Source organism: Ochotona curzoniae, unplaced genomic scaffold (assembly GCF_017591425.1).
Source record: "Ochotona curzoniae isolate NIBS_2020 unplaced genomic scaffold, NIBS_Ocur_1.0 contig_523, whole genome shotgun sequence".
NCBI lineage: Eukaryota > Metazoa > Chordata > Mammalia > Lagomorpha > Ochotonidae > Ochotona > Ochotona curzoniae.
Window position 1 is genome coordinate 448982 of NW_024466459.1, and position 22727 is coordinate 471708.

The window sequence follows — 22727 nt, forward strand, 5'->3', positions numbered from 1 at the left end:
CTGGGAAAGCAGTTGAGGACGGCCCAAAGCTTTGGGAACCTGCACCCGCGCGGGAGACCCGGAAGAGGCTCCTGGCTTCGGATCGGCATAGTATCGGCCCGTTGCGGCTCACTTGGGGAGTGAATCATCGGACGGAAGATCTTCCTCTCTGTCTCTCCTCTCTGTATATCCGCCTTTCCAATTAAAAAAAAAAAAAAAAAAAACAAAAAAAAAAAAAACGCATGACTGATTTATTGCTGAATTTTCCACCTAACCTTTGGAAACTGCAGATAAGAAAGGACTGCTGTGTACGGCCCTCAGCTCCCTGTGCAGACGGTGGAAGAGGGATGGAGGGCCAAGTCCTGCCTCCAGGGGCCCGCCTGGGCGAGGGCACAGGCCAGCCATGGCTTCTTCTGGGCCCTGGGTCCCTCATTCCCTGCTCAGAGTCCATGGTGAAGAGCCTGTGATTGATCATGTGAGAGAGCGCACTGGGCATGTGCTTTGGATCTGGAGGCCACGCTGGTCACCTCGGGCCAGCCAGGGGAGCCCCTAGGGTGACTTTCTGTTCCACCTTCCCTTCCAGAACCAGATGTCTTCCTCATCTTCAGTCACGGCCTGCAGGGCTGCCTGGAGGCCCTGGGTGGGCAGGTCCGAATCACCCCAGCCTGCAATGCCAGCCTTCCTGCCCAACGCTGGAAGTGGGTCTCCCGAAACCGGCTCTTCAACCTGGGGACCACTCAGTGCCTGGGCACGGGCTGGCCAGGCACCAACACCACAGCCTCCCTGGGCATGTATGAGTGTGACCGGGAGGCCCTGAATCTACGCTGGCACTGTCGGACGTTGGGCGACCAGCTGTCCCTGCTCCTAGGGGGCCGTCCCAGCAATGCGTCCAAGGCTGGCCCCCGTGAGCGTGGGGACCAGACGCGCAGTGGCCAGTGGCGCATCTATGACACGGACGAGGATCTCTGTGCCCGGCCCTACTACGGTGAGGGACTGCTTACAGACTTGGAGAGGGCATCTCCAATGTCTAGGGGCAGCACCACCCCAGCTCCCTTCCCGGAAGTCACCTAGGTTCTGAGATGGAGCTGTGGCTGGGGGTGGGCGCTTCTGGGCTCGGTGACAGCAGGGATTGATGGCACTTGGCCTTCTCCTTAGGTGGACTTTTGGCAGGCACGGAGGGTGTGTGTCTTAGCCCTGTAGTATGTGCAGGGAAACCTGTCCCAACTTCCGAGGCTGACCTCACAGGGAGAGAGCCTTAAAGCCATTTTCTGCAGATACCAGCTCATGCCACCTGTGCCGAGTAGGGGTTTTCTCCGGGGCCGAAGGGTGGGCAGGGCTTAGGGTCTGGACTATGAAGGCATGGCCCCTCCCTTGCAGAGGTCTACACTATTCAGGGGAACTCCCACGGGAAGCCGTGCACTATCCCCTTCAAGTACGACAGCCAGTGGTTCCATGGCTGCACCAGCACGGGCCGCGAGGACGGGCACCTGTGGTGTGCCACCACCCAGGACTACGGCAAGGATGAGCGCTGGGGCTTCTGCCCCATCAAGAGTGAGCACCGGGCTGGAGGGGGCGGCAGGCAGGTGGATGGCATACCCCCAGGGACACTCCCTCCCTCCTGGGGTGGGCCCTGCAAAGACAGCTAGTGAAGGACAGGTATACGGCTGCCACGGTGACAGGTAACGACTGTGAGACCTTCTGGGACAAGGACCAGCTGACCGACAGCTGCTACCAGTTTAACTTCCAGTCCACACTGTCATGGCGGGAGGCCTGGGCCAGCTGTGAGCAGCAAGGGGCGGATCTGCTGAGCATCACGGAGATCCATGAGCAGACCTACATCAACGGTGAGCGGGGCTGCCGCTGAGGACTGGACCTGGGCGGCGTGGACCGACGGGGCGGCGTGGACCGACGGGGCGGGGTGCACCGACGGGGCGGCGTGGACCGACGGGGCGGCGTGGACCGACGGGGCGGCGTGGACCGACGGGGCGGGGTGCACCGACGGGGCGGCGTGGACCGACAGGGCGGCGTGTCAGGTTGCTGGCGGTGGGGAGCTGGGAGACAGAGGCTGGGAACCTCCTCCTTTCCTGCCCCCTGCTGCTGCCAGGGTTCCTGACTGGGTACAGCTCCACGCTGTGGATTGGCCTCAACGACCTGGACACCAGTGGCGGCTGGCAGTGGTCAGACAACTCGCCCCTCAAGTACCTCAACTGGGAGAGCGGTGAGGCGCTGGTTTGGGGCTCAGGGGGGCTTAGGAGACCCCCACCCCTCCTACCACCAGGCATGTGGGCTCCTGTGGACTCCTGTACCCTACTCTGGGAGAGCAGGTGGAAAAGCACAGCTTTCTAACCATCTTGACCTGAGCACCCCCAGCCCCGTCCCTATAGTGCTTTGGGGTAAACTTGGAACCAACGTGTCTCCCAGGCAGGGGGAACCATGTGCTAAGAGCTCAGGGCCTGAACCAGATTAAAACTGCTGCTGTCCTTGGGAGCAGTGTCCAACACATCTAGAGGCTGATCCAGGGAATTGGGGGCTGGTACTTGGGGAGGACAGGGGCCCTGTGGGCCCAGGTCAGGAAGCAGTGAAATCTGGCAGAGGGAGGCTGGGCTGCCCAAGGAGCAGAAGGCAGCAAGGGAGTCCGAGGAGAGGCTTCCAGGCCCTGGTGTGAACTTGTCTTCCCTGGCCCACAGATCAGCCCGACAACCCCAGCGAGGAGAACTGTGGAGTGATCCGCACCGAGTCCTCTGGCGGCTGGCAGAACCGTGACTGCAGTATGGCATTGCCGTACGTGTGCAAGAAAAAGCCCAATGCCACATCTGAGCCCAACCTGCCAGGTGAGCTCCCCACCTGGCCACGTGCCTAACTGCCAGGTGATTCCCCTACTAGGTGCCCAACCACCAGGTGATCCTCCCCCACCAGGTGCCCAACCTGTCAGGTGAGCCCCCTGTCTCCGCCAGGTGAGCTGGGGCCTGGGCTGCAAGGTGAGGGGCATCAGAACCCTAGCCACAGCTGGTCCAACCTCTCCATTCGCTGCCTGCACAGCCCAGAACGATTCTGCTCCTCCCTGTTCTTACGTCATTGTTCAGCCAGAGTCTGAGCAAACTGGACTGTGTCAGAGTGGAGGCCATGGTCGGCAGACTCCACATCACCCCAAGTTCAGGCTGTGGTATATGGTCCACATGAGAGACCTGGAGAAGTGGCCTACGCTGTGAGCGTTAGCGAGGGTTTGTAGACACCATCACTTACGTTATACTTGCATCATGAGCCAACTGGAGACGATTTAAACTGCAGGAGGATGTGTGTGGCTTAGGTGCAAGTACCACACCATTTGCCCTAAAGGCCTGGAGCATCACCTGTGGGCTGTTGGTGCCCACGGTGGTTCCTGTAAGCAGTTGCCCTGGGGTCACCAAGCTGTTACAGTTCTCAGAATATAGTTGGGGAGCACTGTGGTAGAGTGTCAAACTTCCTTGTTCTGCACTGGCTCCTGCCCGTGCAGACCCCAGGGTGGGCTTGCTTATGCTCTTAGTGAGTGGGTTCCTTCTGCCCAGGCTCGGGGAGACCTGGATTGAATTCCCAGCTGCCGGCTTTGGCCTGGACTCCTAGCCTTGACTGAACTGGGGGATGGGAGCGCCTTCTCCCTGGCTCTGATATGGTTAATAGGAAATGTTGTACTGTCAGGCCCCACCCTGACGAGTTGACTGAGAGCTTGCAGTGAAGAGGATTCCTGGATGATTCATGCCCAGGTCCCAGATGAGACACAGCAGCTTGTGAGCACAGCCGTGAGAGCTCGGAGGAGCAGGTTCCAGCCAGTCGCTCCGGGGTCTTGGCTGCTGCCCAGAGTTTGGGTGGGGCCAGGGATGGCTGTGGGGGACTGCTGCAAGCATGAGGGTTTAGGATTCCCGTGCAGGAGTCTGGGGTGATGGGCAGGACCAGCCCTGGCTGCTGTGTGACCCTGGGCAGGCAGTGGAGTGTCCGAGATACTGCCTTTTAGCTGAGGGTGACCCCGTTCCCCGTGCATGGTGAGTGTCACTTGACGGGGTGACCAGGGCTGTGTATCATTGTAGGCTTGGGGGGGGGGGGCGGTGGTGGGGAATAGCAGGAGTCCAGGTCGCTGTAGGGATGAGAAAGAAGGGATTTTTTCCAAGGAAAATGTGGGGAATCCAGAAGAAATTTGCAAACTCCAGCTAGTAAAGAGCAGAACTTCTGCTCCTGACAAAGATGATCTTGCCTGTGGCCACTGCTCTCTCCCCCTGGCTAAGCGGGTAGTGCAGCCCGCATCTGGGACCGCCCCCACCTCCAGCTCCCGGGAGTTGGAGGCAAACACCCGGCCTCCAGTCTTCCCTAAGGTCAGGCTGGGTGCCTTGCCTGTCTCCAAGACCACTGGCCCCTCCCTGTGGCCTCTCTCCAAGACCACTGGCCCCTCCCTGAACGTCCCTGTGCAGCTGCTTTGCTCCACGCCCACACCTCTGCAGGAAGTGTGTCCTGGGCCACAAGCTCCCCACGCATCCAGAGCCTGCCTGCTCCCTTCCCGAGTCCTTAGCACCTCAAATCCAGTCCGTCCATTGGTCAACAAGCGATGATTGGCAGGTCCTAAACCAAGGAATGAGCAGCCCGCTCTCTTTGCCAGGCCTCTGGGAGGGGCTGCAGCTGGACCCCAGAGCACAGGCTGGAGTGGAGCAGATCCCAGAATCCCAGCGTGGGGCGAGGCTGGGAGCGGGCTCAGGCTTGCCTGCTCAGCCAGGCACCATCCTGCCTGAGCCTGACACTATGGCTGGTTTGGCCAAGTCTCGTTTTCTGCTGCCAAGACCCAACTGAGGGCTTCAGCCCCTGGATATGGGCACAAGGGAGGGCCAGGGTTGGGTCAGCTTCTTAGCCCTGGGGTGGGTAGTGGAGCCAGATCAGGAATCCCAGGCCTTCTGCAGGGACTGGCCACCCTGCGGGGTTCACACAGTGCCCGCCCTCAGCCTTTGAGCACTGGGCCCTGTGAATGTTTCAAGGTGCTGGTTCCCTACTCCCTCATCTACCTCTGTCCAGACCAGCACAGAGCTGCCCAGCAATGCATGCTGCTTGGTGCAATAATGGCGGCTCCAGTTCCAATGCAAGGAGGCAGAGAGCTAAACGTTGAATCTCTTAGCTGTAAGCCCCTTTCCAGAGGCAGGGGTTGAAACACACCCTGGTGGCTGGTCCCAGCTCCCCATCCATTTCCTCCTGGGCGCAACCACACTGATCACGCTCCCTGAGCCTCCAACTGCGCTTGCGGAGTTTTAACCCTTTCAGTAGTCCTGGCAGGAGGACAGATCTGGGACGGGGTGGCGGTGCTGGACTGGCTGGCAGAGTCTCTGAGCGGCAGCGTGTGGGTCTCTGCAGACAGGTGGGCCAACGTGAAGGTGGAATGTGAACCGAGCTGGCAGCCCTTCCAGGGCCACTGCTATCGCCTGCAGGCCGAAAAGCGCAGCTGGCAGGAGTCCAAGAAGGTGTGTGTGCGGGCCGGCGGCGACCTGCTCAGCATCCACAGCATGGCCGAGCTGGAGTTCGTCACCAAGCAGATCAAGCAAGGCGAGGCACCGCCCTTCCTCACCTTGGGGGCTGCCCCTCCCTCCCCTGCTGTGTGGGTGGTCCAGGCTGACATCTCACCTTTGCCCCGGCTGCACCCCAGAGGTGGAGGAGCTGTGGATCGGCCTCAATGACCTGAAGCTGCAAATGAATTTTGAGTGGTCCGACGGGAGCCTCGTGAGCTTCACCCACTGGCACCCTTTTGAGCCCAACAACTTCCGGGACAGCCTGGAGGACTGTGTCACCATCTGGGGGCCGGTGAGATCTCCTTTCCCTGTTGCTCCAGCCGAAGGACACCCTGCCAGAATCACCTGCCTGTAACTGCTCCCAGCTCCCCCATCGTTTGCTTGGCCGTCCCCCTCCTGCCTGCTCATCTTTTCCACGTGGGCTGACTGCCAGGGCTTGAATCCCACCTGCACCCCCGAACTAGCTGAGTCACCTTGGCAAGTTACCATGGCAGGAAGATTAAAGGAGGCTGCTTGCCTGGCCCTCCCTTGGCCACCTGCCAGCTGCTCTTCCTCACCGGCAGGTGGCATCTGAACCCGCATCATGGGAGATGCTGACGCAGCATCTGCCCGCCTGACTGCCCAGCCCAGGCTCCTGTTCCCCCCACACAGCATGGGGCTGTGACTCTTGGCTGCAATTTCACTGTAGGTGCAGGGTAGGCAGGTGAAGGATTGGCTGCGGGGCTGCCAATAAGAGGGGCAAAGCCATAGGACAGGGGCAAGTGGGACAGGCTGCCGTCAGATGCTGCGAATCCCTCCAGGACTGTGGTGTTAGAGCTGTTTGCCTTATGAGATGCCACATTTGATTTTTTTTTTAAAAAGATTTCTTTATTTTTGTTGGAAAGGCAGATTGACAGAGAAGGAGACAGAAAGCTCTTCCATCCACTCGTTTGCTCCCCAAATGGCCACAATGGCTGGAGCTTCCTGGTCTCCCATGTGAATGCGGGGGTCCCAAGGCTTTGACCGTCCTCCACTGCTTTCCCAGGCCACAAGCAGGGAGCTGGATGGGAAGTGAAGCAGCCAGGACATGAACCAGTACCTTTATGAGATGGCAGTACTTGCAAGGGGAAGATTAGCCAATTGAGCTATTGTGCCAGGCCCAGCATTTAAGAATTAAAAACCAATTCTTTACCAAGTGTCTGTCATGTGGCTGGCTGGCATTTGAGGTGCACTTGAAGGGCAGGCCATGCTACCTGGGCCAGGGCATTTCGGCAGGGGCCTTTAGAGCTGAAATTGGGGGCTCGGCACCCCAGTCTGCCCCACCACGGCTCCACACGTGCCCAATGGACAACCACGAAAACCCCACCTGTAACAGTCATAGCACGTTTGTTTATGAAATGACTTGTGAGTGATCTGAAAGAAGGAATTTCGTCCCATAGACAGTGCCTGCTGGAGTACCAAGGTGTTTGGTTGGTGCTCCGAGGACCATTAGAGAACCAATCTGCCCTCCCCACCCTGCAGCCTGTGACATGAGAAGCCAGGACTCCAGCATGCCAGGGTCAGGGCCAAGGGCAGGCAGACAGTTCTGGAAGCCAGGCTGAGAGCTAGGACATGGGTGACGGAGGCTGAAACCCTCGCTGTGACCCTAGGAAGGCCGCTGGAACGACAGTCCCTGTAACCAGTCCTTGCCGTCCATCTGCAAGAAGGCAGGCCAGCTGAGCCAGGGCGCCGCCGAGGAGGACCACGGCTGCCGCAAGGTGAGGGCCCTGGCTGGGAGCAGCTGGCCGGGCTTCCAGGGCAGGTGGTGGCTGGATCGTGCAGCAGGCCCTCCCAGCAAGCCCTGAATACTCCTCTTGATGGGCATCCACTTCCAGAGGCAGTGGAGAGACAGGGAGGTGGGGTGGCCCATTGCTGTGGCCTGGGAGGCGTGGCTGTGGACCCCCGCCCCGCCCCAGCCCTGTCTCCCTCTGCGGCTTCGCTGGCCCTTACCAGGCTGAGGTGTGATGTGCGATGCTGTACGGTGCGCTGTGACAAGGTGAGGTACTATGTGTGTATGTGTGTGTGTGTGTGTGTGTGTGTGTGTGTGTGTGTGTGTGTCTTTCTGTTTCCTCCCGCGGGACCACACCTTCCCCTCCTGCTCCTGGCCCCTCTGGGCTTCATGATGGAGGGGGGCGGGCACTTAAGGAATGAAAGGTGAATAAGCGAGTGAGACAGTGAGGGTGGGAACATGGGTGGGCAACAGCCCATTTCCTGTGCCCTCCAGGCTGCCCCAGCCCGCAGCCCTCTAAATGGTGTGGCTGCTCCTTAAAGGACACTTTGTGTCCTCCTGGCTCCTCCCATGAGCTCCACACTGCCAGCCTGGCTCCTCCCTGCCTTCCTTTGGCTCAAGCCCTGGATCACACCTTCTCCCACCCACAGCCCAGATCCCCGAGCAGGAAACCCCAACAGACCTGAGGGAGGAGGCAGCTGCCCCGTGCCTGGGGCAGGGGCACAGTGGGGTCTCTATCCTGGCCTGTGGGAGGTGGGAGCGGGCGGTGGGCCCAGCTTTTCCCACCATCCTGGGGCGTACCCAGACCCCTCTGCACCTGGGCATCTCTGCCTAGCCTTTCGGCACTGTGTACCTGGTTCATGGGAAGGCTCCCATGGTGTCGTGAGCCATCCTCTAAGCCAGACCATGCACCCTGGTCTGATGGCTGTGGGTTGACAACGGAGGGGAGAGAGCATGTGCCAAGCACGGACAGTCCCCCGTGTCCTGCACACACCCCTTCCCTATGTATGGCACCTGTCACCCCCAGACTGGTGAGCGAGGTGAGGAGTCATCTCCCTCACAGAAACCCTTCTATCCACTCTCTTGAGCCAGGGATGGACCTGGCACAGCCCCTCCTGCTACTGGCTGGGAGAGGACCAGGTGACCTACAGCGAGGCCCGGCGCCTGTGCACTGAACACGGCTCCCAGCTGGTCACCATCACCAACAGGTACCTCCCCGAGTGTCCTTCGCCCCAGCCTGGCCTCTCAGGGTAGTGCCCTGTCATGACATCCCCATGAGTCCCCTGGGGTCTCGACAGGCTTGAGGATCTGGTAAAATCTCATCCCCAAACGACTTTAACATCTTTAGCAACTGAAGGTTAGATGGCATGAGGGACAAGCCTTGGCGAGATGAGATTTTCTTTGGGCAGTGGGCAGAGGGAGCTGGGTTGTCCCAGGGCCAGCTACAGGACTGTTAGGGGTCTCCACTTTGCCCAGGCCCAGCTCCCTGGCTCTCACAGTACGGTGTTGGGTGAGGGGTGAGCTCTCCACCTTGACCAGCCCATCTCTCTCTGGAAGGTTCGAGCAGGCCTTCATCAGCAGCCTCATCTACAACTGGGAAGGCGAGTACTTCTGGACGGCCCTGCAGGACCTTAACAGTACCGGCTCCTTCTGCTGGCTCAGCGGGGATGAGGTCATGTACACTCACTGGAACCGGGACCAGCCTGGTGAGTCCCTCCTCGTGGCACTGGGGTGGCCCCTGGCCCCCACCTGGCCTTGGTGCTGCTGCTGGGCAGTTGCGGTGCTCTGGCTCTACTGGAGGTCCCGGGTCTGACTGCTCAGCCCTGACCCTGAACCTCAGTCTCCTCATCTGTTAGATGGGCATAGCTTGAGCCTTCCCGTGGGACTGGTGGGAGGGCTCCAGTGTATGTGTGATGCCACACGGTGCTGGCATTCCTGTTGGGAACGCGCCACGATCATTCTGTTTCAACCCTTTTTCAATAATCCCATGATACAGTTCAGGGAGGTTAAGCGGCTTGCCTGAAATGTCACAGTGATGAAGTGACTGAACCCCCTGCCCGTCTCCTGGTGTGTCCTGCAGGGCTGGAGGACTCCAGGCCCTGCAGGGAGGCGAGCCTTCCTTGGCCTGAGGTGCCCCGTCTGCTTCTTCAGGGTTCAGCCGCGGGGGCTGCGTGGCCCTGGCCACGGGCAGTGCCATGGGGCTCTGGGAAGTGAAGAATTGCACTTCATTCCGGGCGCGCTACATCTGCCGGCAGAGCCTCGGCACGCCGGTGACGCCAGAGCTGCCGGGGCCGGATCCCACGCCCAGCCTCACGGGCCCCTGTCCCAGGGGCTGGGGCTCGGCCCCTAAACTCCGGTTCTGCTATAGGGTAAGGCAGCCCGTTGGCCTGACCGTCAGGGACCCCAGGGGATGGCACCCAGACTGCAGATGGGGTTGGTTTCTGGGGGAAGGCTCGCTGGGGGCTCCGAGGCAGGTGCGAGGCGGCTGCTCAGCCAGCAGCTGGGGAATTGGTGGAAAACCCTTAGAGCTGCAGATGCTGGGGGTCAGCCTGGCTGGTCTGTGTGTTTCTTTTTATTTGCTTGTTTGAAAAGCAGAGTGACAGAGAGGAGAAGGGGCAGACAGGACAGAAACACATTATCCATCTACTGGTTCACTCCCCAAATGACTGTCAGAGCGTGGGTTAGGCCAGGCTAAAAACAGGAGCCTGGCAATCCATCCAGGTCTGCCCCCATGAATGGCAAGGGGATGGACCATCATATGCTACATGCTAGCACATGACCAGGAATCTGAATTGGAAGCTTGGAGTAGCTGGGACTTAAACCGGTCCCTCCCATACCAGATGGGTTTGTTTCAGGCTGTGGGTTAAGCTGCTGCCACCATGCCTGTCCTGGCTTTACCTGGCGTGGGTGCTGTGGCTCAGTAGGCTAAGCTACCTCTTGGCACTTGGCAACCCACATAAAAATGCGTTTTGTTTTGTTTTGTTTTGTTTTGTTTTGAGTCCTGGCTGCTTTACTTCCAATTCAGCTTTCTGCTAATATGCCTAGGAAAGAAACCAAGATGACCCAAATACTTGGGACCCTGTCACCCATGGAAGGCCACAGTGGACTTCCTTGACCCCGGCTTTGGCCTGGCCCAGCTCTGGCTGTTGCAACCATTTGAGGGGAATGAACCAGCAGATAGAAAACTTCTCTTTTTCTGTATCACTCTGCCACTTCAATTAGTCATTTTAAAACAAAATCACTAAGCATTAAAAAATAAATAGCTAAAATAAACCTTTTCAGATTACCACGTTGGAAATTTGAATCCTGCTAGGTTTAGGAGTCCCCAAAGGAGTTCAGGACTTACAGAGAAGAAAGAGAGAGAGAGATCTATTTTCCTTTTGCTGTTTCATTCTCCAAATGGCCACAATGGCCAAAGCTGAACCTGTCCAAAGCCAGGAGTCAGGAGCTTCTTCTGGGTCTCCCAAGTGGACAGCAGGGACCCAAGTACTTGGCCTGTCCTTTGTTGCTTCCCAGGAGCTTTAGCAGGGTTCTAGATCAGAAGTGGGGCAGCCAGGTCTCGAACTGGCATCCATGTGGGATGCCAGCGCTATAGGCCATGGTACTTGCTGCGCCACGGCACTGGCCACTCAGGGTCACTCTTGCGTGCAGAGATAGAAAGCCCAGCGAGGGAAGGGATTTGTCTACAAATTGCTATGGCTCTTCTGCAATTGTAGCCCACGTCTCCTTCCTGGTCAGGTGACGGGGCCCAGGGATCGGCTCTCTGCTGAGCAGGGCTGTCCACGGTCACGGAGCTCAACAGCAGGGCCCCTGGGAGGGTGGGCAGAGGGGACAGCTTGGATAGCCAGGCTGTGCTTCTGCAGGTGTTCAGCTCTGAGCGGCCGCAGAGCAAGAAGAGCTGGATCCAGGCGCAGAGTGCCTGCCACGAGCTGGGAGCCCAGCTGCTGAGCCTGGGCAGCTACGAGGAGGAGCACTTCGTGGCAAACATGCTCAACAAGATCTTCGGGTACTGAGCCCGGGACAGGGCTGCTGCACACGGGGGGGGGGGGGGAGCAGGCACGGCAGGGCCAGTGGACACTGGCTTCTGCTAGCTGGGGGCAGGAGGAGGGCGGCATGGAGGGAACTTCAGTGAGGCCTACCCCAGGGCTTGTAGTGGCCTGGTGGCGATGGCCACTCCCCACAGGGGTGTGGGGGCACAGTGTGTGGGCCCTTCCGAGTGAGCAGTGGAGAGGCCTGGTGAGGTCTTGGCTCAGAGGGGCAGGGATCCTGTTTGGATGCCAGTGCCTCTCACTTCCCTGTGTTCTGTTCCCCCCCCCCCCCCGGGTGGTGCAGCGAATCAGAGCCCGAGATCCACGAGCAGCACCTCTTCTGGATTGGCCTGAACCGTCGCGACCCGGCAGGTGGTCAGAGCTGGCGCTGGAGCGATGGCCTCGGGGTGAGCTCCGGGTCTGGTGGAGGGGCCGGGGACTTCACGGCCAGGCCTAGTGCCTCAGAACCCGCCCCCTGCCGCCCTACAGTTCTCATACCACAATTTTGACCGGAGCCGGCACGACGACGACGACATCAGGGGTTGCGCGGTGCTCGATTTGGCCTCCCTGCAGTGGGTGGCCATGCAGTGCGAGACGCAGCTGGACTGGATCTGCAAGATCCCTAGAGGTCAAGCGGGGTGGGACGGGGTGGGCGTCGGGGCCAGGGTCCCTGCAGCGACCCCTCCCCGCTGCAGTGGCTCTGCCTACCTTCCCGTCTCTCTCCTGCACCCCAGGCGTCGACGTACGGGATCCAGACGGCAGACCACAAGGTAAGCCCCCCCCCCCCCCCCCCCCCCCCCCCCCCCCGTGCACCTCCACTGCCACCGCGGTCCCGGGCCAGGAAAGGGAGACAGGGTGGGCTTGGGTAACCTGGGCACCCGCTGCTGGAGCAAGTGCACAACGTGGGTGCCCTGCTGGCCCTGGCCTCTGCCTCTTACGCACCATGCTGCTCCCCAGGCCGGCGGGAGTGGCAGCGTTTCCAAGAGGCCGAGTACAGATTCTTCGAGCACCACTCGACGTGGGCGCAAGCGCAGCGCATCTGCACGTGGTTCCAGGCCGAGCTGGCCTCCGTACACAGCCAGGCCGAGCTCGACTTCCTGGGGCACAATCTGCAGAAGGTGAGCTGTGGAGGCGCAGGGGGCTCCAGGCAGGGAGAGGCCATGGAAGCGCGCGCGTACCCTCACCTTTCCTCCTTTCCGCTCTTCCCTCCCCAGTTCTCCCTGGGCCAGGAGCAGCACTGGTGGATCGGCCTGCACACCTCGGAGAGTGATGGGCGCTTCAGGTACGAGCCCTGGCCGGCAGCAGGTACAGAGGAGAGAGTATCTGGCCCAAGTGATGGCTGCGGCTCCTACTGTGTGTCTATGGTTCTTCTCAGTGAATTGGGTCAGCCTAGGGTGCGGCCCTGTGTGTGAGGTGTCCACCATGCGTCTGAGTCTTGAGACAGGAAGGTCCAGCAGCTTAGGGAAATCTGAATACATCTTTGCTCCCGGGTTTTGTTTTGGTTTGGTTTGGTTGGTTGGTTGGTTTTCCTTCTAGAGGAATGAGTGCCTGGGGCCAGGGGGGGCCTTCATGGACGACTCCAGGTCTTTGGGGGTCCCCCTGTCTGTACTTGGCTTGTAGCCCCTCTTCTTAGCCAGCAGCCCTTGGGTTTGGGTCCTCCCCTGGCCCTTGCATACCACACGGAGGTGGGACAGAACCCCGGGCTCTGCCACTGCAGGTGGACAGATGGTTCCATTATAAACTTCATCTCCTGGGCTCCTGGCAAACCGCGGCCCGTTGGCAAGGACAAGAAGTGCGTGTACATGACAGCCAGCCGAGGTGAGGGCCAGCTGGGGGCACAGTTGTCCCCAAGAGGGTGCATCTGGGCTGCGGTTAGGCAAGCCTGGGCCAGGGTCAGCTGTCTCTTTTCACGGTCTGGGTCCTCCTAACCCAAGAAGGGCTAGACCCAGAGAGGGGGTGGGGTCTGGCTTGCCCCAGGCTCGGGGTAGGGGAACAGCGTCTGCATTAGTGGAACACTGGATCCAGAGCTGGGGACGGGGTGTTAAACTTTGTGGGAGTCCTCGCCAAGCCAGCCCCCAGCCCATCCCTTCTCCTTTCTGCAGAGGACTGGGGGGACCAGAGGTGCCTGACAGCTCTGCCCTACATCTGTAAGCGCAGTAACAGCACCCGGGATGCACGGCCCCCAGACCCGCCTCCTGCAGCCATAGGAGGCTGCCCCTCCGGTTGGAACCAGTTCCTCAACAAGGTAGGAGGCAGGGAGAAAATGTGGACTTGGGGGACAGGTGCTGGCCATTTGCTAGCGTCATACTGTAGCTTCGAGCTTGTACCCACCAGTGCCAGGGGCTGGCTTTTCTAGAAAGTGACTCAGTAGCAGTCCTGCTGACTGCCAGGAGGCAAAGTGGTCCGATCACTTTGTGAATTTTCTCCACTAGTGGTCACCAAACATTTTGATAATGAATTCTGAGCAGAACAGAATATTGAACACACATACCTGAACAGTGAGTGTGTATACATTTTGCTCATACGTGTATGAATAAGCTATGTACCTTACCGATATGACTGACGTCGTATATAGTAAAATATGCACAGGAGCAAAACAATGTAAATGGTGAACCAGAGATGAAACTTTATTTTAATAATTTGTTAAATAGAAATTCATATTTCTATTAAGAAATTATATTTCTTCTATATTTATTATTCAATTACTTGTATATATATTTTCTATCCCATTTTCCTTTTCTAATTTTTTTTTGTGGGTAAGACCATTGTTTCCACATGTTTTTTTTTTTTTTTCTGTATCTGGGGTAAGGGGGGAGGGAGATGAATAAAAAAATTCTTACTAGTATAAAAACCTGTTTTTGTGCTCACTTAAAAATGGCCAGTTCTGAATCATGAATAAGAGCAGTGTAAGTGCTCATCCTCCGATATTTTTAAAGTCTTGGTCTGACGCTTTGTGATGTGTGAGACACCGGTCTCCATTCAGATTCTTTCAGAATGTGGACTTGGGGTACGTAGGAGGGACCTCTCACTTGACCACAGGGAGCAGAGCGGAGCAGCGTTGCCTGCCACCGGCTGAGCATTGTAAATCGCTCTGCCTGGTTCCTCACCCTCCTGTCACTCCAACAAAGCTTTTTTGGGGTTTAAAATTGACAAATTTCTACATCCTATCTGCCTGATATATGCACAATGAGCCCAATGTGAAGAGTTGTGTTTCTAAACTTGTTTTCAAGTGCCCCTTCCATAGTGGGAGCTGCTTTTATTATTTTTGGGGGGGGCTGCTTTTCACCCAGGGGGACCCTCCTTACTGTCACCCAGAAGTTGGTAGATAGTTTAGAGCCAAGAGAGAAGGTGACCACGTACTGGTGTAGTGGGCATGGGCTCCCGCCAGGGCATACAGGGGCACGCATACAGGACGGGCACTGGGCTAGGATCCCCGAGCTCAGGCGATCCCGGTGTCGTGGGCTTCCCACCTGCAGAGCATTTAGGAGAATATTAATAATTGTTATACTAAGACAGGAAAAACAGGTGGAGGGTGCTGAGCTGTGTGCATTACTCAAGCTCTAGTAACACAGACAGGAAGAACGCTAACATGCCAGGAACCTGCTCCCCTGCTCCCCGCCACCAGATCCCACCGTCACTCCCCTGCTCCCTGCCACCCTGCTCCCGCCACCAGATCCCACCGTCACTCCCCTGCTCCCCGCCACACCAGATCCCACCGTCAGCAGTTCCCACTTCCCTTACCGGCCTCATCCATGCAATTGGGATCATGTCAAAAGCCACCACTTCATGGGGAACCTCTTTCTCAGCTTCCCGTCCGGAGGCTTCTGACCTTCCTCCCCTGCCTATCAAGCAGGATGCATGTCTCAGCGTGCTAAATTCTTGCTGAATTCACGGGCAGGCATGGCGGTCACGGTCACGACACCATGGCTCCTGCCCCCTGGAAACCACAGCACAGACTCCTCCCCCACTGGCAGCTCGATTGCTTTCCATGGTTTCAGATTTCTGCAGTTAGCCACAGACTAAACTCCACAAAGGACTCACACGTTTCACAACCCTGGTCATTCCGGGCTGTGAGTCGCAGGGGATGGCAGGCCTTCCTGCACCCTGACGGGACCCAGTTTTTGGTCCAGGTGTCTAGGTAACTGTCTGGGTTATCTGATGGACCTCCTTTCAAGTACTCCTGGTTTGTACTTGATAACCAGCCCACAGTGCAAGGCTGGTGATCCTGAGTTGTGTGGGAGTATGCTATTATACTTGTTCTGTCATTATTAGCTGTGGCTGATCTCTTATTATGTCTAAATTACAAATTAACCCTTACTACAGTGGGTTTTTTTCAAGATTTATTTATTTGTATTGTAAAGTTAGATATGCAGAGAAGAGGAGAGACAGGAAGATCTTCTGTCCGTTAATTCACTCCCCAAGCGGCCGCAATGGCTGGAGCTGAGCCAGTCCCAAGCCAGGAGCCTGGAACCTCTTCCAGATCTCCCACGTAGGTACAGGGTCCCAAGGTTTTGGGCCGTTCTCAACTGCTTTCCCAGGCCACAAGCTGGGAGCTGAATGGGAAATGAGGTTGCTGGGATTAGAACCATAGGGGACCCATTAGCATCCATATGGGATCCCAGTGTGTGCAAGGTGTGGCCTTTTAGCCACTAGGCTACTGCATCAGGCCCCACCACAGTTTTTTAAGTATAGGGGAAAAACCTACATAGCATATACAGGGGATTTTGGAAATAACGCCCATGGGTCAGCGAGCACTTTTCTATTTGGAGCTACCTGCTCCTGACCTCCCAGGCTCCCAACACTCTGTTCTTCAGTTCTAAAGAGAAAAGGATGCTAGAGGTGATGGTGCAGGTTCAGAAAGCAGGATGGTAGCTCGGGAGCTGACCTCATCCTCTGCTGCTTGGCTCTTGTTCTGTTGTTCTGGTGACGGGACCTTGATGGCCCAAAGAACCCACTCATGGACAGGGGTGTGTGAGTCCTCAGTGTTTGGCTGGCAGGGGGAGGGAGCCCAAACATCCTGTTCTCAGCAGTGTTCCCGGGACCTCTGTGGCACCTGCTGCTGAAGGTTCCTGGGACAGGGAGATACAGCTGCACCTCACATTGTCCCCTGCTCCCCCTTCCAGTGTTTCCGGATCCAGGGCCAGGACCCCCAGGACCGAGTGAAGTGGTCAGAAGCACAGTTCTCCTGCGAACAGCAAGAGGCACAGCTGGTCACCATTGCTAATCCTTTAGAGCAAGGTAGGGCCTGCCCGTGGGAGGGCTAGGGGTCCCTAGATCAGGTGGCTGGAGCAGAGCCAGCCCTGGCACTCACCCATCTTCCTGGGGACCCCAGCATTCATCACAGCCAGCCTGCCCAATGTGACCTTTGACCTGTGGATTGGCCTCCACGCCTCGCAGAGGGATTTCCAGTGGGTGGAGCAGGAGCCACTGCTCTATACCAATTGGGCACCTGGGGAACCCTCGGGCCCCAGCCCTGCCCCCAGTGGCAGCAAGCCGGTAAGGACCTCCCTCGACCCCCACATCTGGCTGCCTCAGCTCCTCTGGGTCTCCCCTCCTTCAGCTTACCCTGCAGCTGCTGGGGTTCCCTTCACACTCCTTCCCTGCAGACCAGCTGTGCCGTGGTCCTGCACAGCCCCTCTGCCCACTTCACCGGCCGCTGGGACGATCGGAGCTGCACGGAGGAGACACATGGTTTCATCTGTCAGAAGGGCACAGGTGCATCACCCCTCCCCCACCCCCAGCAGAGCTGAGCAAAGCTGAGCAGAGCTGAGCAGAGCTGAGCAGAGCTGGGAGGGTGGAAACACAGTTTCTGAGCTGGGGGTGCAGGGGGGCGGAAAGTCCCTCCAGGATGCTGGACCTGCTGGAAGCAGGTGAGCAGAAAGGCCAGATGCTAATGGGAGGGCTAGGCAGGAATCCCCAGGGCTTCCTGGAGAGCTGGGTGCTGGGCCGTGTGGAGGGCTATCATGGCAGGTATAGGGACCCTGAGGTTCTAAGTCTGAGATGTGTCTGTGGGATCTCCCAGCCCTGGGTTTGTCGGGAAGGGTAGACCAAGGCCAGCTTCCTGCTACAAATGGCAATGGTGACTGACACCCCAGCGAAGGGGCGTTTCCCCTGTCCCCGGGGCAGACCTGGTCTTTGCTTCATGTCTGGGGTCCCCAGGCCCGGGAGCCAGGTGAGAGGGGCAGAGCCAGGCCTGATCCCTGTCCCCCCTTCTCCCGCAGACCCCTCCCTGAGCCCATCTCCAGCAGCCACACCCCCTGCCCCTGGCACCGACCTCTCCTACCTCAACGGCACCTTCCGGCTGCTGCAGAAGCCGCTGCGTTGGCATGATGCCCTCCTGCTGTGCGAGAGCCGCAATGCCAGCCTGGCTCACGTGTTCGACCCCTACACCCAGGCCTTCCTCACGCAGGCCACCCGCGGGCTGCGCACACCGCTCTGGATCGGGCTGGCCAGCGAAGAGGTGGGCTCCCAAGGCCACCTAGGCGCCCTGGCCTCCCGCCATGGCCCACCCCACCACACACACCCTGACTTTCCTCCTCTTCCTCCCACGCCATGCGCTCGTGCACGCAGGGTTCCCGGCGGTACTCCTGGGTCTCAGAGGAGCCGCTGAGCTTCGCAAGCTGGCAGGACGGGGAACCGCAGCAGCCAGGTGGCTGTGCCTATGTGGACGTGGATGGGGCCTGGCGCACCGCCAGCTGTGACACCAAACTGCAGGGGGCCGTGTGTGGAGTGGGCGGCGGTAAGTGCCACCTGCCGGGTCCGAGGCGCGGGCGGGCGGGCGGGCGTGGCGCTGCAGAGGACGCAGGGCCACTCGCCCCCTTCCGCCCCCCCGACAGGGCCCCCTCCTCTGCAAAGGTTCAGCTACCAGGGCAGCTGCCCTCAGGGGCTGGCCGACTCGGCCTGGATTCCTTTCCGCGAGCACTGCTACTTGTTCCACATGGAACTGCTGCTGGGGCACAAGGAGGCGTTGCAGCGCTGCCAGAGAGGTGGGCGGCCGCGCCCCGGAGCGCACTGGGGAGCGCCGGGACACCCCCTCGGTCACGGAACCTTCACCCGCGCTGGCACCCCCGAGAGAGGGACCCCGTGTATCCTGACGTTGGCCTCCCCTGTGCTTGTAGCGGGGGGCGCGGTGCTGTCCATTCTGGACGAGATGGAGAACGTATTCGTCTGGGAGCACCTGCAGAGCGCCGAGGGCCAGAATCGCGGCGCCTGGTTGGGCATGAACTTCAACCCCAAAGGTGACGCCGCGGGGGTCAGGGGTGCGGACGTAGGGACGAGGTACCCTAGCACTGTGCTCTGAGCCTTGACCCCGGGGTGGGTAACGGAGGGAAGGCAGAGACAGTTCTGGCACAGGTCTGCTCCTGCTCGCCGCCCCACCCCGCTCTCCCCTTGCCCACACCCCTCAAGGCCCTCTCTCCCACCTAGGGGGTACACTGGTGTGGCAAGACAACACAGCCGTGAACTACTCCAACTGGGGACCCCCGGGCTTGGGCCCCAGCATGCTGAGCCACAACAGCTGCTACTGGATTCAGAGCACCAACGGGCTCTGGCGTCCTGGCGCCTGCACCAACGTCACCATGGGCGTGGTCTGCAAGCTCCCGCGCGGTGAGCCAGCTCTGTCCCCTGTCCCCACCACCTGCCGGCCTAAGGGGCAGGGCCAGTGGTCCCTCGGAACCTGCTGGGGATGCGGTGTGGGGATGGGAGGACGCCGACCACCAAGCAGGGAGCAACTGGGGCACCCTGCTCCGTGGGAAGGAGTGGTCCTAGGACTTAGCTTCCTTAAGTCTGCGCACAAAGAAGGCTTTGGGGGTGTTGAGGGGGCACCGCGGGGTTCAAGCCCTTGCCGCAGCTCTTGACTGTTTCCCCCTGATCCAGGACTTCAACTCTGGGGAATCAGTTTCCTCTTATGTAAAGTGGGAATAATACCCGGCTCATAGAGCGCTGGTGCGCATGGCATGAGATGGTGACGATGGTGACATTTGAGTCATCCTCATCATCATCTCGGGGACCACATCTGTTCTGAACTCTCCCTTCTCTCTTGCCCACAGTGGAGGAGAGCAGCTTTTCTCCATCCGGTGAGTAAGGGTGCCCTCTCCCCGCCCACCCAGATGAGCCCCCGCTCTTCCCCCATGCTGGGTGGCGGGACAGCCAGGGTAGGCAGCCAGGTCAGCTTTCTGTGTCTCTCCCCCTCCCAATGGGACCCTCCCCGACCCCAGCGGCCTTGCCAGAGAACCCCACAGCCCTGGTGGTGGTGCTGATGGCCGTGCTGCTGCTCCTGGCCCTGCTGACCGCCGCCCTCATCCTCTACCGCCGGCGCCAGAGCATGGAGCGTGGGGCCTTCGAGGGTGCCCGCTATAGCCGCAGCAGCACCGGCCCCGGTGAGGCCACAGAGAAGAACATCCTGGTGTCCGACATGGAAATGAATGAGCAGCAGGAGTAGAGCCAAGGGCATGGATGGGGCAGGGTGGGGGGTGGGTGCAGGAGGAGCTGGCAAGATAGGATTTCCGCCCCCCCAAGTCTGGCTGGGCTGTCAAGGGGGCCCTTGGGAGTCCCTGCTGGGAGCCAGGGCTGGGGGTTCTGTCCTCCATGAGGGCAGAATACAGGGGGCGTTTCTCTGGGGGCCACGGACACGTGGACTGTGCCCTCTGCCCCAATAACCCCAATAACCCTGGGCAGGATGCAGGAGCTGACACCGCCCCATCACCAGGCCAGAGCCCCTACCCCAGGCCGGTTGCCCCTCATAGCCCCGGGTGGCTCTTCTGTCGCATTTCCCCTCCCACGTGGCACCCTCAGCTGTGTACTCCAGCCCTGCGCCCTTGCCCCCTGCTCGCTCAGTCCTTCCTTCGGAGCCTGAGGTTGAGGGAGCCCCCCTTGCTGTTGCTGGAGGCCGATTCAGGGAGCCAGGCGTCCCGCTTCTAGGCCGGCTGTGTTGATCAGAGGGCCCTGAGCAGGTCAGGCCCGAGAACCAGGGCTCCAGTGGGGTATCTGCTGGGCTGGAGGCAGGACTGGGGAGAGACACCCACCCTCCCAAGGGGGGTGGGCTGGGTGTCATCTCCTGCCGGTCAGGGGAGTGCTCGTCCCTGAAAGAGTCCCCTGTGGGGACCAAGGTGAGTCCCCTTCTGTCTCCAACTCCTGGCTCTGGTTTGGCACAAGGGATGGGATGAAGGGAGCTGCCAGCATCATGGGGGCCTGGGGACAGCAGGTACCAGGGGCTGGTTGCAGGTGTCACCCTCTGGTGAGGCCCAGGAGACTGCTCCAGGGGAGAAACTGACCCCGTGTGTCTCTGAGAGCAGGGAACCTGGCTGGGGGGTGGCGTGTGCAGCCGGTCCTGGTGTGGGACAATGTGAACATGGACTCCAAGACATGGTCCCTTTTGTGTAGTTCTTGATTTTTTTTTAAATGTCTCATTATTTTGAAAAAAAAAAAAGAAAATGCAAAAAGAAAAACAAGCAAATAAAACACCTGTAAGAGGCTTGAGAGAAGGGATTCTCATTCCCCTGGGTCCCTGGGGACGCTCTCGCGTGGGAACCCTCTGAATCTGTTCTTCCTTGCCTCTGTCCTGGGGACTGGAGAGTGGGAGCCAGGCCAGCTGCCAAGTGAGTGGGAGAGCCCCACAGGCCCCCAGGGCAGGGTGAAGGGTCCTTGGAGGTTAAGTGAGGTCGTGGAGTGCCTCGCAGCGGGGTGCCCGCTGACAGCTGCTGGTGCTGAGGGTTTCCTTCTTGGAGCTCCCAGGGGAGCATTTGCGGAGCTGGCCCTGGGTCTCCATGTCACTGTCTTTCCAAGATGGCCACCATACCCACCTCTAGCTGCTAGAAAGCTCACCTCTGCTCCTGGGGGACCACGTGGAGGCATGAGCGGGCGTGGCTGGCGGCACCTCAGCTTGTCTGCTAACTGTCCCCAATCCATGCTGAGCTCCCAGAGGACGACTGACCCGGGGCACGGTGCACCTGTCCTGGGTGACAGAGTGTCCCATCACCAAGGCCAGGAGCAGGATGAAGGGAAGTGGGGTATGGAGGAGCAGGTTTGGGGTGCTGGCCGAGTCCCCAGGGCCTGGGTGACTGAGCTGCATGTGGGTATTGTACTTTATGTGCAGTGGGAAGAGCCATGTGGCTGACCTTTCCTGGAGGTCACTGTGGCAGGGATGTGGCAGGGACCGAGGGCAGGATGCGGGAAGCTGCACTTCCTGTGCCAACGTAGGGTGGATTTGCGTCAGGTCAGCAGCAGCCCTCTCACGGTTTTTCTTTGCTGAGCAGGCAGTGCATCACATGGCTCCAAGCCATAGACACGTGAAGCATGGCCTTACTGCCCCTCCCCCCAATCCCTCTACAAGTGACCTGCCCCCTGCCAGTGCGGTTGGCTTGAGGACATGGCAGGGCCGGGGCTCGGCCAGTCACCAGACCCCAGAGTCGGGATGGTGGGTACGCCACAGTCTGCAACAGGAACACTGCTGGGGGCATGGCTTTCCAGCTGCTCTCCAGAGTCCAGGGCTGCAGCCCATCCTGGGGGGCACCCTTCGCCCTCAGTCCTGTACTCTGGGCAGCACCAGGACCCTGTGGAGGGGGCCTGGCCACTCAGGGCAGGGAGTCCGATCTCCAGGAGGTCCTTCATGATGAATCCATGTCATCCACTCGCCATGCCTGTAGCCACTGCTCCCAGGCTGCGTGCGACTCAAGGACCACTTGAGGAGCGTGAGAGGGGGTGCCAAGAGCAGCACATGGGGTGTGAGAAGCAGCTGAGGGGAAGAGGACCCACATGCCCAGAGCTGCCCAGGACTGTGACACATGTACGTCCCCACTGTGCTCTCCGGGGATAGCCGTGTCTCCCGGAAGCTCCACCCGCCATCTGCAGGCAGTGCTGGCCCGGACACCTTTTTTAGCCTCCCTGCTGGTGCCTCTGGCTGCCCAGTGGCAGCTCTGTTGACGCTCCTGCAGGGCTCTGAGGAGCAGGAAGGCGGTACTAGGCTATGCCAGCCCCTATGGCTGCAGCTCACCTTTGCTCTGCTGCGACACAGTTTTCTTGCTTCTTCCGTATTTCACTCATTAAGCAGGAAGTGCCTGTTCTACGTGCCAGCTCTTTGCCGGACGTTGGCGGGCCTGGGCACAGAGCACTGTCTGCCAGGCACTGTGCCTAGCCTGTACTTGGCGAGCCTAGTCCAGCCCAGCGTCAGCCACCTGGCTGGGCAGCGACAGCTCCTTGAGTCCATGAATGAGCAGGGCCGTGGGGCAGCCCCGGGATGGCACCATTCTCGTACTCTCCTCTGGGCCTGCCAGAGATGGCTTCCTCCCAGGTGTCCTGGCAGAATTGGCCGGGTGTAGCGGGTAGCTACATGAAGCCGCAGGGGCCGGGAGCCAGCCAGCCATAGCACATGGCGTTCCTGGAGTCTGGCCAGCATGCCCCGGGCATCAGGCTGGAGTCTGGGCCGACACAAGGCAGAGAGCCACGTCTAGGGGTGGGGAC

At 59.4% G+C, this 22727-nt stretch overlaps 1 protein-coding gene across 1 annotated transcript in view; it reads left to right on the top strand.

Annotated features, from left to right (window-relative positions):
• The window catches only part of MRC2 (mannose receptor C type 2), a 38460-nt gene extending 18750 nt beyond the window's left edge, over window positions 1–19710 (top strand). The window contains exons 4-32 of the mRNA XM_040989345.1: window positions 559–964; window positions 1357–1530; window positions 1659–1823; window positions 2084–2197; window positions 2667–2810; window positions 5344–5532; window positions 5633–5787; window positions 7124–7231; window positions 8335–8450; window positions 8800–8948; window positions 9394–9611; window positions 11106–11248; window positions 11575–11677; window positions 11760–11898; window positions 12005–12040; window positions 12228–12388; window positions 12485–12552; window positions 12988–13088; window positions 13373–13515; window positions 16394–16508; window positions 16603–16766; window positions 16877–16985; window positions 17492–17730; window positions 17841–18009; window positions 18107–18256; window positions 18389–18508; window positions 18696–18875; window positions 19319–19345; window positions 19487–19710. Of these exons, the coding sequence (XP_040845279.1) occupies window positions 559–964; window positions 1357–1530; window positions 1659–1823; window positions 2084–2197; window positions 2667–2810; window positions 5344–5532; window positions 5633–5787; window positions 7124–7231; window positions 8335–8450; window positions 8800–8948; window positions 9394–9611; window positions 11106–11248; window positions 11575–11677; window positions 11760–11898; window positions 12005–12040; window positions 12228–12388; window positions 12485–12552; window positions 12988–13088; window positions 13373–13515; window positions 16394–16508; window positions 16603–16766; window positions 16877–16985; window positions 17492–17730; window positions 17841–18009; window positions 18107–18256; window positions 18389–18508; window positions 18696–18875; window positions 19319–19345; window positions 19487–19710 (4329 nt within the window). The remainder of the gene's footprint in view (window positions 1–558; window positions 965–1356; window positions 1531–1658; window positions 1824–2083; window positions 2198–2666; window positions 2811–5343; window positions 5533–5632; window positions 5788–7123; window positions 7232–8334; window positions 8451–8799; window positions 8949–9393; window positions 9612–11105; window positions 11249–11574; window positions 11678–11759; window positions 11899–12004; window positions 12041–12227; window positions 12389–12484; window positions 12553–12987; window positions 13089–13372; window positions 13516–16393; window positions 16509–16602; window positions 16767–16876; window positions 16986–17491; window positions 17731–17840; window positions 18010–18106; window positions 18257–18388; window positions 18509–18695; window positions 18876–19318; window positions 19346–19486) is intronic.
• The last annotated feature ends 3017 nt before the right edge of the window (window positions 19711–22727 follow it).